At 47.3% G+C, this 12,446-nt stretch overlaps 1 protein-coding gene and 1 long non-coding RNA gene across 2 annotated transcripts in view; one reads left to right on the forward strand and one right to left on the reverse strand.

Annotated features, from left to right (window-relative positions):
* The window catches only part of TRIM52 (tripartite motif containing 52), an 11,572-nt gene extending 5,327 nt beyond the window's left edge, over positions 1–6,245 (forward strand). Inside the window, exon 3 of the mRNA XM_014536504.1 lies at positions 3,947–6,245. Coding sequence (XP_014391990.1) covers positions 3,947–4,030 — 84 coding nt within the window. The 3' untranslated portion in view covers positions 4,031–6,245. The remainder of the gene's footprint in view (positions 1–3,946) is intronic.
* A 602-nt stretch (positions 6,246–6,847) lies between these two features.
* The window catches only part of LOC102242834, a 6,443-nt gene continuing 844 nt past the window's right edge, over positions 6,848–12,446 (reverse strand). The window contains exons 2-4 of the long non-coding RNA XR_001361311.1: positions 11,364–11,490; positions 8,812–9,376; positions 6,848–7,303 (exon numbers count right to left, since the gene is read on the reverse strand). This is a non-coding gene — a long non-coding RNA (uncharacterized LOC102242834). The remainder of the gene's footprint in view (positions 7,304–8,811; positions 9,377–11,363; positions 11,491–12,446) is intronic.

Consider the following 12,446-nt stretch of genomic DNA (forward strand, 5'->3'; position numbering starts at 1 on the left):
AGCCCCTCCCCCCCTTCCCCACCTCCGACTGGCCAGCCTGGGACTGGGTGAGACGACCCTGATCAGCCCCAACCCCCAGCCAGGCCAAGGGACCCCACCCGTGCATGAATTCATGCATTGGGCCTCTAGTTGTTTTATAAAAGTTGTAAATTATATATACACATGTGTATACTTGGTCCAGAGTAAAAGGTATTGCTTACTCTGGGTTGCAGTCAAAACACAAGCAGAACATCATATATTAGATATCACGCCCCCCCCTCACTTTACAGTAACTATTGGTAAGTACACAGTTAAGATAAATCTTTACAAATCACTGCTAATTCCATATTAACCTGACTTTAAGGACAAACCCAAGCACCCACTTTCCACCAGGGTAATAACTAAATTTGCCTACAGAAGGAACTATGTTCTATACACTGAAGCTGAGGAAAGGAGGTAACCTTACATTCCTCTGCTAGAATTTTTCTGGAAAGGATTTGAAACTGAAATTTTAATTAAAAGCCAGTTTAAGCAAGAGAAAAGAGGTGGTCTCTTCAACTGGGAAGGTCAGATAACACTCATTTGAAACCTGAAAATTATTTATAAACAACAAATCCAGTTAAAGAAATTGGGGATAACCCCTTTTGAAATATAGAATATTTTAAAATAAAACTTTTATTAAAAAAAAGTTTTTATTGATTTTTAGAAATAGAGGAAGGACGAGGGATAGATAGAAACATCATTGATGAGAGAAAAATCATCAATCAGCTGCCTCCTGCACACCACATACTGGAGATCAAGCCCACAACCCAGGTATATGCCCTGACTAGGAATTGAAACAGCAACCTCTTGGTTCTGGGGTTGACGATCAACTGCTGAGCCACACTGGCCGGGCTTACTTTCAAATACACACCAGAACTTAGGTAGATAGCACTGCCAAACACAGGAATTACAATAAAAAAGGTAAAAATCTTTTGTTTATGTAAGTTATGTGTAAATTGATAGTAACTGACATATTCTTTTATTCTTTATACAGTTCATAGTTTTGTAACTTGCTTTCAATGGTGAATGCACATTCCAGTAGCATGATTTAGAATTTTACTGAACAAAAGTCTTTTTTAAAAAATATATATTTTATTGATTTTTTACAGAGAGGAAGGGAGAGAGACAGAGTCAGAAACATCGATCAGCTGCCTCCTGCACATCCCCCACTGGGGATGTGCCCACAACCCAGGTACATGCCCTTGACCGGAATCGAACCTGGGACCCTTCAGTCCACAGGCCGACGCTCTATCCACTGAGCCAAACTGGCTTCGGTAAAAGTCTTATATAGTTAACACTGTATAAGGAACTATTTTTGTACAGTGGTTTATTTAACATTGTACATTATCCATCTCACAGTTCTGGTTACATGAATTCTCTCATCAGCTATTAATTCAACACATTTTTTTTATCTACTTTGGAGTGGTCAGGCTTTTTAGTTTTAGGTGTTATGAATAGAGTTGTTACTTATCAATGATTTTCAGGAATAGGAGAGAAAGGCATTCCCCCACCTCCCTCCACAACTTCTATCAGTATTTCAGGGTATGGGTTATAGTGGGTAGAGCAAGCAGCCTTCAGATTAGGCCTATACTACTTAATGAGGTATTTAATAGGCTGGGTAGCCATAGATGTTCATTTATACTATTGCATATCCAGGATAGTTATATTGTTTTGAGGTCAATGTTCTTTTGTTGAAAGTATTAGATACATATCCTCTACCCCTGCCCCTCATGATCCCCCTCCTCCCCTACACCTGCCCTCTCCACCTTCACCCATTATCTATGTCCATGGGTTATGCATATATGCATATAAGTTCTTTGGTTAATCTCTTCCCACCCCCACCCCCCAAAATCAATGTTCTTTTAAAGTTTAAAGTTTAATTTTGTATAAAAAGAGGCTTTTTAACTCTGAAAACTTATTTACATCTTCCTTTTTGTCCATTCCATGAGTTAGAGTTCGTCTTGACTCTTGAAGCTAGAATCAGAGGATTGTGAAAGTAAGACCACTTAGATTTGACTAACGGCACCATTAAATGGTGTCAGATTTTAGGCGGCAGGTGGGTGTATAAAAAGAAAATGAACAAAGAATTTCACCTATGGAGGCTCAGGCATAGCTGGATGCCTGTATTGCCCTGCCACCCAGCTGCCACCTATAAAGTCATTCATCGCTCTGCAAGAGGGACCAGATGCTTCCATCATCAGTATTCCTTGTTTATGTTTTTCCCTTTGACATAGCTAAAGATGGCAGCCAATTTTTTTTTGAGGTCTTTACCAAGCATATATTCACGTTCTGATGTAGAAGATAGGGTCAACTTCTCCAGTTGAGTTATTTGAGTGTTGGGCAGTGACACCATGCCAAACACTGTTAAATTTATGCCATTAAAAACAGTGTTCTACAGAGCACAATCCTCTGCAGCTTTAAGATTGGACTGTATTGGAATATTAACAGGAATCTTCAAAGGCCATGAAAGCTTAATGTTAAATAGCCCTTTTAATTGCAAAGGAGAAAAAAATGGAGAAACTTGTGAAACCTTACATTCCAAGTGCTGTCACAACTTTAAGAGGAAATTGAGGAATCCCAGAATCTCTTCATTTACTTCTGCAGTTTTAACAAGGAATTGATGCCTGAGCATATCACTCTTCAGGTTTTAAAAAACATCAGCTCATCTTTCTTTGCTATTAGTTGAGATGAATCTACTGACAAAGGAAATTGTGCTTTGCTTATTTTCACAATTAGGCTTTAAAAACCATGGATGTGCTGTTTTCATAAGCCTCGTAATTGACCACTAAAGACAGTATTTTTTTTGAAACTGTTATCACATAAGCTGAGTTTGGTGAAAAATTATAGTATTCATTGATGGTGCTACAGCAATGGCATGTTTTGGATCAGTTTTGTTTTGGGGGGGCAAAAATTGAAGAAAATTGGCATTCAAGATGTCCTGCAATAGTCAATACCAACCATAAACTTCCATCGTTCTGCCCACAATCTACTGGAAATCTTCAGCCTTGCTGTCAGCATCATTATTTGAAAAACATTACATTTGATCCCAGTTTGCCTTGGGTTTTGAAGATCTAAATGCTGTTCAGAGTGTTTTCTGTTATATACTGAGGTTCCTTGGTTGTTAAAGAACTGAATTTAGCTGAATTTATGGTCAGAACAGAATTTGGAACACCAATAACAGAACAATCCTGATTTTAAAGCACCAACAAAAAAGAACCTGTACTTTAAAAATTAAAACTTTCAGAATGTAACACATTGAAGTTTAAAATACATTGACCCTGAAATGTACAGGAGCAAATACCAGCACTGCTCATTATTAAATACTTGAAGCAAAACTTGCCAAAAATCCAGCTACAGATAGCAACCTCATGCTAACAATGTCTAATTTTCTTGGTCAGTCTTTTGGGGACCAGATTCATGAATGTTATTTCAAGAAAAAAAGTGAAATATACAGAACTATTTTGGGGTGATGTATTCTTTGGTAGCTTTTGGGAAGAATGTGTTTCACACTGATGTTTAGTTTTCACTGGAAGAACTTCAGAAAGATTTTATGGAACTCAAAAGTCCGATTGTTTTTACTAGCAACTTCCAGATACTCTAGAGCAGCCGTGGGCAAACTACGGCCCGCGGGCCGCATCCGACCCGTTTGAAATGAATAAAACTAAAAAAAAAAAAGACCGTACCCTTTTATGTAATGATGTTTACTTTGAATTTATATTAGTTCACACAAACACTCCATCCATGCTTTTGTTCCGGCCCTCCGGTCCAGTTTAAGAACCCATTGTGGCCCTCGAGTCAAAAAGTTTGCCCACCCCTGCTCTAGAGAAATTTAGATGTCAAACGACCAAACAGAATACTTCATTCCATTTTTTCCTTACATCGTAAAAGCTTCTTTTTTCTTTTTTTCTTTTTTTGCTATATCTAGCTGTGGGGAGAAAACAGTGAAAGAATGTTGTTAAACAGCTTGCGTTTTGTTGCATCTTCTACACCGCCCAGGAAAAAAAGTTAAGGTATAACTGTTACATGGTTATCATATCATCTGAATAAAGTTTTGCATTCCAAGATTACCATTTTTTAAATTGATTTTAGTTGTGATACTTAATTTTGAAAATTTAAATATCACTGGAAGGAAAATGTAAGATTTTTAGATGTATGAGTAGAGGTGTGGGTTACAAAAATGTTGTTGAGAAAAACTGATATATCCATATCCACCAGAAGCTCATCTGTTTATTGCGGGTCTTCCCTACAGGTTTAGCTATTGACCACTGTATCAAAGTCAGACTGTTTAAACTTGCTCCTCTCTACCCCTGTGGCTGTACCTGGGACCTCATTTTCACATAGACTTGCTACATACCTGAAATCCTCAACTCCAATCGCACTATGACCTTAGCTCTTAGCTTTCTGGTGCAGTTAAAAACACTCGTTATACTAGCTACCGTTCGATCAACTTCTAATTGTTTTCCTTCCCAATTTATCAGATATTTGCTATCCTACTGAGCCTGGACCTTGTGATTGGTCTTGGTGTGAAGAACTGGTTCATGTTATGGTCTAGACCAGGGCTTCTCAACCTCAGCACTGTTGACATTTTGAGTGAGCTAATTTTTGGTGGTGGGGAGGTTGTGCATTGTAGGCTACTTAAGAGTCTCTGGACTCTACCTACTAGATGTAAGTAGCACCACTCCACCAGTTGTGACAACAGATTTCTCCAGACATTGCAGGATGAGATGTCAGGGGAGGGGAGTGCACGATCACCCCTAGTTGAGAACTACTGTTCTAGATGCAGGGAAACTGGTCATACCCATAGACTAGCCTCACTTAGGCCCTAGAGCCAGTGCCTGGCATAGTTGTTCAAGTGTTCAGTGGAAGAACAGCCTTACCTAGCTGGACCCTTACTAAATGTAGTCTCAACATCAGTAGGTTAATTGATAGGACCCAGACTTCTCCCAGCTCTTGGTGTGCAGCAAGCCTTTTATAAACATTAGCGCTGCTTATGTCACTGACATTTGGGAGAACAGGACAGTGACAAAGCAGTATATGAAATCAAGATTTAGAAATGATTCGTAAAAAGCAATCACTTTAGCTACTCAGTTTCAGCAAGGCCACAGGGCAGTCTTTTGTTTTTTAAGTATTATGCAGACCTAATACAGGAGACCAGAGCCTGTCTACTCTTGTCAGAGTGTGGGTGGCCCTGTGTTGGTACATATGAATATCAGCCCCTAAAGTACTTCCTTAAAAGCTAAGACTCCCCTGCCATTGGTCATCAACCTCTGGCCACTATGCCATGCCTCCTGAAACTTTTATAGGACCTATAATTTCCTTGCTATTTCCCACCCCAATCCCTGACCCCCTCTGAAAGTTATCCTATAACAGTGACGTTATTACAAATATGTATTGACTAATAAAATAAGATCACAGAGGGCGGGGCGGGCTTACTAGTCCTCTGTACTGGATCTAAAAGGACTTTCTGCACTGGTGGGTGTGTTCTAAATCTCTGCTGCCGATGCAGCAGGTCCCACTAGCTACATATGACTTCTGAGCTCTTGAAATGTGGCTAGTGCAACTCAGGAACTACATTTTCAATTGTGTTTAATTTTAATTGATTTTTTAAATAGTTATACTTGGCTGATGACTAAAGTAGGTTGAATTCTGCTCCTTCCTAGGGCCCTAAAGAGTAATAGCAAGTCCAAAGGAAAGATGAAAATAAGCCAAAAAAACAAATACAATTTATTTACCCAATCAGGAGAGAAAGGCTGTAAGATGATATTTTTAAGCATATAAGGAGAACATATTTAAAAGAAGGCTTTCTTGTATTTTCAAAAAAATCTAACCAAAATGGCCATGAGCCAGTTTCACTTATAGGGGATATGACAGGGTTTTAGTAGAAATTAGCTTTAAAAAAAAATTGTATTAACCCCTTCACCAAAACAGCTGGGAGGCTGGGTCCTCAAAACAGGAAAAGTATAAATGAGGTTTTATTTGGTGCCTGGTGTAGGGCAAAACCTAGTATTAAGCAGGCAAGTGAGTTCTTCCCTTTCTCATTTCACAGCAACTCCTGACAGAGGACGGTGAGAAGGTCTTGGAGTCCTAGAAGGGAAAGCAGTTTGTGCTGACAGTATTAATGAGAAAGGCGAGAGGTGTGGGAAGAACAGGGCTAAGGAGACCATGAGAGATGATGGTGGTGATATATTACACTTTTTAAAAAATATATATTTCTATTGATTTTAGAGAGGAAGGGAGAGAGAGAGAAACATCAATGATGAGAGAGAACCATTGATTGGCTGCCTCCTGCACGCCCCCGACTGGGGATCGAGCCTGCAACCCAGGCATGTGCCCCCGGCCGGAATCAAACCCAGGACCCCTCAGTCCAAAGGTCGACGCTCTATCCACTGAACAAAACTGGCTAGGGCCATATATTACAATTTTAATGACAGTTCTGGCCCACAAACCAGAGAGTCCTCAGAGGTACGGTGTAAGAACTCTGTGCTTGGGGAAATGGCTCATTTCTGCATGTGAGAAACACAGGAGGAGAAGTAACAAGGCTCCCGTTATCGGGAGACCTGCAAAGAGGAAGGAAATGGCCTGTAAGTTAGTACTTTTCTCCCCCTCCCAAAGGGGGGAAATGGACATCTCAGGGATTTGTATTAAAGAACAGGAAGGCTTGCCCAGCCTGCATGGCTCAGTGGCTGAGCATCCACCTATGAACCAGGAGGTCACAGTTCAATTCCCAGTCAGGGCACATGGCCAGGTTGCGGGCTCCATCCCAAGTTGGGTGCATGCAGGAGGCAGCCAATCAATGATTTTCTCTCATCATTGATGTTTCTCCCTCTCGCCCTCTCCCTTCCTCTCTGAAATTAATAAAAATATATTAAACACACACAGGAACTCTCATTCCTCCACAGCTATCTGAGGTTCAAACTTAGGCCTTCCTGACTTTTTTCCTCATCCTAATGTACTTGGATCCAGAGTTGGTCTGAAGCTTCTGGCTGACAATTCCACTTGGCACCAAGATGGGCCCAGAAATACAAAGTGGGATCCATGTGGCCTGGAAGAGGCTCCCTGGAGGTCACATAACCCTTTTTTGTCTGCCATTTCCTAGGCACACAGAATCCCCTCTCCCCCTACAGCAAAGGATGGAATTTCTCAGCAGACTTGGCTGAGAAACCCAAGTGTGAGCAGGAAATACTGTCTCCTCTTCAGCCCTCTTACCTTGTGGTAAGCTAACCAGCTTCAAGGTTCCATCTCAACACATTCTCCTGGCCCTGGTTCATATGAAATTCTCTTCCTAGTAATAAAATCAGAAAAGGCACCTTGGGTCACAACTTTTATTTCTCCCTACCACCTAATGCTGCTTTAAATCCTTTAACAAAGCCAAGAGCTTGCCTTCTCCCTGCATTTCTTATAGTCCTTCCTGGACCAGGCCTACTTCCACAGCTTCTGACTCTGCACATCAGCTAAAGCACCCAAGGCCTAGGGCAGTGATGGCGAACCTTTTGAGCTCGGCGTGTCAGCATTTTAAAAAACCCTAACTTAACTCTGGTACCATGTCACATATAGAAATTTTTTGATATTTGCAACCATAGTAAAACAAAGACTTATGTTTTTGATATTTATTTTATATATTTAAATGCCATTTAACAAAGAAAAATCAACCAAAAAAATGAGTTCGCCTGTCACCTCTGACACGCGTGTCATAGGTTCGCCATCACTGGCCTAGGGAATCCCCCAGTCCCTCTCCCAGGAAGACCCAACAGAATGCCTTAGGACCTGCTTCAGGGGGACTGTTAGATCTCAGATTTCTGCCTAAGATGAACACCGAGTCTTTATCAAGAGAAAAAAAAGGCATGTGATTTCTTGTAAGTTCTGTTCCCAGAATTGATTTAATGCCACACCTCCACTTCTTACTAGAATGGACAGAACCTATAATTATACCCCCATGTTTCCTTGTCAGCAACACTTTGAGCTAATTCTATAGGCCTTAGTCATTAAATAATTTTTATATACATTCCAGTACTAAACTCTGGAGTGAAGGTAGCATAGGGAGAAGAGAAATGGATTGGAAGAGATATTCAACCCCTCACTCATAAGGCCTTTGGTAAGTCCTCAGTCCCTCCCTTCATAGGTCTCATGATCCTCCTAGAGACCCTCCTGTCCAGCTTCGGAACTCCTTGTATCTAGTCTTACTTCAACCTAGCTACACTGAGACAACAAATACCTTTTAGAAAACTCAAGTCTAGGCAGGAGAGGGATGAGAATCCTAAAAAGAAGTCCTTTGATTTCAGGACAAAATCTACTTCCTTAGCACCACCTCTGGTTTCATTCTCTCCTCCCTTTCCTCTTGAAACCACCTCTCCCAAGCTGCATGCATACCACCTATACGCCTCTTCCCCGTGCAGACCCTGTTTCCTGAACATCCTCCCTCACATTAGCCACTTGCCTTTACTAAGTCTGAGGCGGGCCACCAAGATTAGACTCTTCCACGTGCCAAACCCTCTAGCTTGTGCTGGGAATGCAACATGGGAGCAGAAACAGACCAGTCCCTGTCCTCAGAGTATGCAGAAGAGAGCCGCCAGGGATGCAACAGCAAACTGAGCTAAGTGTTATGAAGGCCCAGCACTGAGGGCATCAAACAAAGGAGCCTGACTGAGAACTCAGTGTCAGGAAGTCCACAGCACTTTCCTGACGTGGCAACCTGAGCTGAGACCTTAAAGAAGCTTAGATTTAACTAAGAAAAGTGAGGTGGGATATGGTGGGCCTTCGTTTCCCTCAGCTGCCACCTACAATAGCACTCACCTGCGCATTCAAGGGAAAACCCGTTTCACCTGAACGCTGGCACAAAGGGAATGAAGGTCTCTGCCCATGGGCCTCGGGCAAGAAGTCCAAGGGGCTCTTCCAGTTAGGCGGGTCCTGTGGGCTCCCCTCCAGAGAAGGAATGTTGAGACACTTCCTTAGAAGAACCTCTCCAATCTCCTCTGGGGATTCTCACCTTGTGTGGAATGGAGAAGATGCCTATGGGGACAAGAGAGGGGGAAGCCCAGGGCTTCTAACAAGTGGGTGAGACCCAGTTGAATTCCCAGCGAGGATTGGTGGGACTGAGCCCAGCCCAAAAGAGTCCTGCCTAAAAGTATTCAGGGGTTGGGGAGGCTCTGAATACAGTTGGAATTTTCCCCAAAGGCCAGGTAGGTCCTCCAGCAGGCTTCCACCTCTGCGAGGCTAGAGTAAAGATGTTCTGGATGAGATAGACTCGTTGGAGGCACAGCTGATTTTCAGATACATCCCACGGCCGAGGGACGTCACCCCACCGGAAGGAGCTCAGCTCTCAGCTCTCTTTGAGGACGACGAGTGAATCCAAAGATTCCTGGTTGAGGGGAGTGAGGAGTCCAGGTGAGCCCTTGAACTGGGCGAGATGGGCCCCCCCGCCCCCCATGCCTAGCAGGGAGCCACAGAGCTCCTGAGGGAAGCAGGTGTGGGTGGAGTTTAACTCCAGCTGAATCTGATTGGAAAGGATGCCCCACCCCTGACTGCACTCCTAGCTGTACCCAAAGTGGTCTCCAGGGTTGGGGAGACTCCTCCCTTGGCTCAAGATTGTCCCTCAGAGGCATGTGGCCTGCATCTCCTCTAAGGGAGGAGAGACCAGGCAGTGGTTGGAGGAAGACTCCAAAGTGGAAAGCCCAAATCCTGCCGGCTCTAGTTGTCTGCAAAGTCCACTATATTCCATTCCTCCCTCTCCTCCACTGGCATCGCCAGCTTGGACTTGGTGTGCTCCAGGGCAAAGTCCAAAGTCCCTGAGACCCTAAGAGGGGACCCTGCCAGAACATCTCACCGAGCAAGGGACCCATGTGGGCAGAGGCTGCAGACCTGCGGGAGGTGAAAGGCATCTACTGCGGTCACAGTCCGGGAAGAGCAGGAAGTAGGGGCGAGCTGGGAACTGCCTGCCTCCGGAAAGGGGCCTGCGGTGCAGAAAGTCCCACCCTTGAGCATGAGTGGGGGACCCGGAGGCTCTTTCAAACCTGGGCTCCTGGCCCGACCTCAGGGATGCCGATTCCACAGGGGCTCCCTGGGCTGTTCAAAAACCAAATGAGGTTTCTCAAGGGGAAAATATAATGCGACTGACGGCTGATGTCCTTGGGAAGCGGAGGCAGGAGGTGGGGGAGCGCGTGCTCTAGAGAGCAGAGGAAATGCTCTGCATATGAAGACCAACAGCCAGGGCAGCCCTAGCGCAGCGAGCGGCTCCCCCGGATACACGGAGTCCCTGCCTGAGCGGGCACAAGCCGAGCTGATCGGGTGGGTAAAGGCGGGGGTGCAGGTGGCCACCGGGATGAATCAAGCTGTGGAGGTGCCTCAGGACAGAGCCCTGCGGAGGGAGGGGCGTGCAGGCCACCAGCGGTCAGTGCTCCCAGGAGGCATCACGGCCCTTCCGCTCCGCACTCCGAGCGGCCCGCCCGCGGCAGCTGTCACCGCCCTCGCCTCCCTCCTGGCCTCCTTCCCCGAGGCTGGGGCCCCCACCCCTCCCTCCACCTCATTTCCAGCCTCATCTCCTCCCATCCACCCTCCCTCCCATTGGAGCACTCCTTCCCCCATGGCCACTGGGGTCTGTCCCACATCTCCTTGTCTTTCTCCAGTCGGCCCCCAATATCCCTTCCCCCGGCCCACCTAACCCCCAAAACGGTCCCGCCTCCCCAAGACCTAAACCAGGGCCGGTCCCCAGAGGCGCTCACGGAGAAGGCGGGGCGTCACTCCGCCAGGACCTGGGCGCTCTACCCTCCACACACCCCACCCCGCAGGCCCGAGCCCGAGTCCATCACAGAGAAGCAGAGACTGGGTCCAACCCTCGCTATTTCACCTAGAGGATACGGCGGCCTCCTGCCGGAGGGCCCCGGGGAAGGAGGGCAGGAGGGAGGCGAGGGTGAGCCCTTGAACTGGGCGAGATGGGCCCCCCCGCCCCCCATGCCTAGCAGGGAGCCACAGAGCTCCTGAGGGAAGCAGGTGTGGGTGGAGTTTAACTCCAGCTGAATCTGATTGGAAAGGATGCCCCACCCCTGACTGCACTCCTAGCTGTACCCAAAGTGGTCTCCAGGGTTGGGGAGACTCCTCCCTTGGCTCAAGATTGTCCCTCAGAGGCATGTGGCCTGCATCTCCTCTAAGGGAGGAGAGACCAGGCAGTGGTTGGAGGAAGACTCCAAAGTGGAAAGCCCAAATCCTGCCGGCTCTAGTTGTCTGCAAAGTCCACTATATTCCATTCCTCCCTCTCCTCCACTGGCATCGCCAGCTTGGACTTGGTGTGCTCCAGGGCAAAGTCCAAAGTCCCTGAGACCCTAAGAGGGGACCCTGCCAGAACATCTCACCGAGCAAGGGACCCATGTGGGCAGAGGCTGCAGACCTGCGGGAGGTGAAAGGCATCTACTGCGGTCACAGTCCGGGAAGAGCAGGAAGTAGGGGCGAGCTGGGAACTGCCTGCCTCCGGAAAGGGGCCTGCGGTGCAGAAAGTCCCACCCTTGAGCATGAGTGGGGGACCCGGAGGCTCTTTCAAACCTGGGCTCCTGGCCCGACCTCAGGGATGCCGATTCCACAGGGGCTCCCTGGGCTGTTCAAAAACCAAATGAGGTTTCTCAAGGGGAAAATATAATGCGACTGACGGCTGATGTCCTTGGGAAGCGGAGGCAGGAGGTGGGGGAGCGCGTGCTCTAGAGAGCAGAGGAAATGCTCTGCATATGAAGACCAACAGCCAGGGCAGCCCTAGCGCAGCGAGCGGCTCCCCCGGATACACGGAGTCCCTGCCTGAGCGGGCACAAGCCGAGCTGATCGGGTGGGTAAAGGCGGGGGTGCAGGTGGCCACCGGGATGAATCAAGCTGTGGAGGTGCCTCAGGACAGAGCCCTGCGGAGGGAGGGGCGTGCAGGCCACCAGCGGTCAGTGCTCCCAGGAGGCATCACGGCCCTTCCGCTCCGCACTCCGAGCGGCCCGCCCGCGGCAGCTGTCACCGCCCTCGCCTCCCTCCTGGCCTCCTTCCCCGAGGCTGGGGCCCCCACCCCTCCCTCCACCTCATTTCCAGCCTCATCTCCTCCCATCCACCCTCCCTCCCATTGGAGCACTCCTTCCCCCATGGCCACTGGGGTCTGTCCCACATCTCCTTGTCTTTCTCCAGTCGGCCCCCAATATCCCTTCCCCCGGCCCACCTAACCCCCAAAACGGTCCCGCCTCCCCAAGACCTAAACCAGGGCCGGTCCCCAGAGGCGCTCACGGAGAAGGCGGGGCGTCACTCCGCCAGGACCTGGGCGCTCTACCCTCCACACACCCCACCCCGCAGGCCCGAGCCCGAGTCCATCACAGAGAAGCAGAGACTGGGTCCAACCCTCGCTATTTCACCTAGAGGATACGGCGGCCTCCTGCCGGAGGGCCCCGGGGAAGGAGGGCAGGAGGGAGGCGAGG

Source organism: Myotis brandtii, unplaced genomic scaffold (assembly GCF_000412655.1).
Source record: "Myotis brandtii unplaced genomic scaffold, ASM41265v1 scaffold1636, whole genome shotgun sequence".
Lineage (NCBI taxonomy): Eukaryota > Metazoa > Chordata > Mammalia > Chiroptera > Vespertilionidae > Myotis > Myotis brandtii.